Source organism: Bombina bombina, chromosome 7, assembly GCF_027579735.1.
Source record: "Bombina bombina isolate aBomBom1 chromosome 7, aBomBom1.pri, whole genome shotgun sequence".
NCBI lineage: Eukaryota > Metazoa > Chordata > Amphibia > Anura > Bombinatoridae > Bombina > Bombina bombina.
In genome coordinates, this window is record NC_069505.1 from 535148205 (window position 1) to 535150744 (window position 2540).

At 39.3% G+C, this 2540-nt stretch overlaps 1 protein-coding gene across 1 annotated transcript; it reads left to right on the forward strand.

Annotated features, from left to right (window-relative positions):
• The first annotated feature begins 449 nt into the window (after nt 1-449).
• LOC128636507 (olfactory receptor 5V1-like) lies at nt 450-1388 on the forward strand. Its single transcript, XM_053689512.1, has one exon. The coding sequence runs from the start codon at nt 450-452 to the stop codon at nt 1386-1388; it is 939 nt and encodes a 312-aa protein (XP_053545487.1).
• Nucleotides 1389-2540: the final 1152 nt, after the last annotated feature.

Here is a 2540-nt window from a genome sequence, read left to right on the forward strand (position 1 = left end):
ACCACTAGAGGGCATTAGTTCATGCGTTTCATATAGATAACATTGAGCTCATGCACGTGAGGTTACCCAGGAGTGAACACTGATTGGCTAAAATGCAAGTCTGTCAAAAGAACTAAAATAAGGGGGCAGTTTGCAGAAGCATAGATACAAGGTAATCACAGAGGTAAAACGTGTATTTCTATAACAATGTTGGTTATGGAAAACTGGGGAATGGATAATAAAGGGCGTATCTTTCTTTTTAAACAACAAAAATTCTGGTGTTGACTGTCCCTTTAATAAAAATTTCATAATAGAATAAAATGGAAAGTTGCTTAAAATAGCTACAGTATTTCTGAATCATGAAAGAAAACATTTGGGTTTCATTTCCCATAAACAGTATATTTATGGAGATACTAATTCACAATATATATCTTTTTGTTCTCTTTGTAGTGTCCAAATATATCTAAAATATGGCGCAGACAAATCATTCCATGGTATCATTCTTCATCATCACAGGGATCTCAGATGTACCTAAACTGCAGGTTCCAATCTTTCTCCTTGTCCTTCTCATTTATTTCTTCACTCTTGGTGGAAATTTGACCATTCTTTTGCTTGTTTGCTTGGATCGTCAGCTACACACTCCTATGTATTTCTTCTTGGGCAACCTGTCCCTTCTAGATATGTCCTGCACCACCATAAGTCTACATAAGTTACTTCTAAGCTTCATATCTGGAGATAATACTATATCACACCTTGCCTGTATAACACAGGTGTATGAGTTTACATCATTGACAACTGATGAGCTATTGTTATTAACAGCCATGAGTTATGATCGGTATGTGGCTATCTGTAACCCATTACAATATCCAATGGTAATGAGAAATAGAGTTTGTCTTATATTAGCTTTTGCTTGTTGGGTTTTGGGTTTTGTAGAGCTTTCACCTTACCTTGTCTTACTCTTAGACATTTCTTGTTATTCCTCAAATATAATTAATCACTTCTTCTGTGACATTGTTCCAGTAATGACACTCTCATGCAGTGACATCTCAGTTTTGAAAATAGTCATATTTACTGAGGGTATATTAGTTCTGAGTCTCACACCATTTATGCTCACCTTTATCTCTTATGTATTCATTATTGCCACCATATTGAGGATCCGCTCTAGTATTGGAAGACGTAAAGCCTTTTATACATGTTCCTCACATCTTACCATTGTTGTTCTTCTCTATATATCACTCTACTGCCAATACTTACGACCAATATCAAAAGATATGTTAGCATCAAGTAAGCTTTTCTCACTAATTAACACAGCTGCCGTACCTATTTTAAATCCGCTGATATACAGCTTAAAAAATAAAGATGTGAAGTCAGCTCTGAAACGTCTAATAAATAGTAATTCTATTAATTGATTATTTATTCATCAAATATTGTCTTACATATTTTAAGGAGTCTTACTTTTATTGCATTTGTTTATTTGACCCAAAAATTAACCTATTAGCAATAGTGATGTCACCTTGTCACAGTGTGAGTTTTGAGACAATGGCAAGACCATACTGTAGTGGGTCTCGATACCCCAGACTGAGTATACCCGCTAAAGGCAGCTTCCTCCTGCCGAATGCAAATCAGTGAACCTCCACTGGATACCTGCCGCTATTAGGATAACAGCCACTGCAAGTTGTTATAACTACCCCCAAGAACATTAGCCGAGACTGAATGCTTGAGGTTCAAAATAGGAAATGCTTTATTGCACAACAAACACAGCTTTTATACATTTCCAACAAAGGGGGGTAGTCACCACATGATCAATAGAAACAAATATTATACAATAAGACAAACATCACACAATGGTTAGCTAAACAAGACTCTAATCACATCCTAACTTACAAAAGGACAATGAATGACTCAAACTATAACAGAAAGGCACTTCACACCTAGACTAGATATGCAGACACATAACCGCAGGAGGTCCCAACATTAGAGCAGGAGGTTGTAACCAGCTCAAACATTCTAAGTCTGAGTCTAGGGGGGGGGGGTTGGAGCAGACAATGCTGGTTTGCCTGTCATTTTATACTCCAACAAAACACAGGGGCCCAAACTCTGTATCAGGGCCCTCCAGTTCTCAGAGTCTCTTGGAATTCGGAGAAATGGGTAAACCTGAATCCAGGGTAAAAATACTTCAAATGTCCCCTGGGCACCCGCCTCCTAAAACACAGTATCCCCTCAAGTTCCAGGGTCCATAGTCAGTGGGGAGGAGGCTGGCCTGCAGTCCTTTCCAAGTACAAAAGTAACAGAGGCTTCCATTACATTTCCCCCCCCCAGGGGTAGACTAACCAGGTACCAGACCTCCCACTAGTATGGGCCTGAGTTAGTCGGATGGCTCAGCCCCAAACTCTCCTCCATTTTTATTGTTGGCCAATACCATTGGGGAGTAAGAATATTTACCCCCTCTCCCTGGAACCTGTTCTGCTGTGGAGAGAGTTTGACTACCTCCTCTACTTGGGATCTGATTTCTTGCTGGGGAGAGTTCTGGCTACATTCTTTCCCTGGAAACTACTCTACCT

Coding starts and splice junctions, on each gene's coding strand:
- LOC128636507 (XM_053689512.1), top strand. CDS start 450: ATGGCGCAGACAAATCATTCCATGGTATCATTCTTCATCATCACAGGG.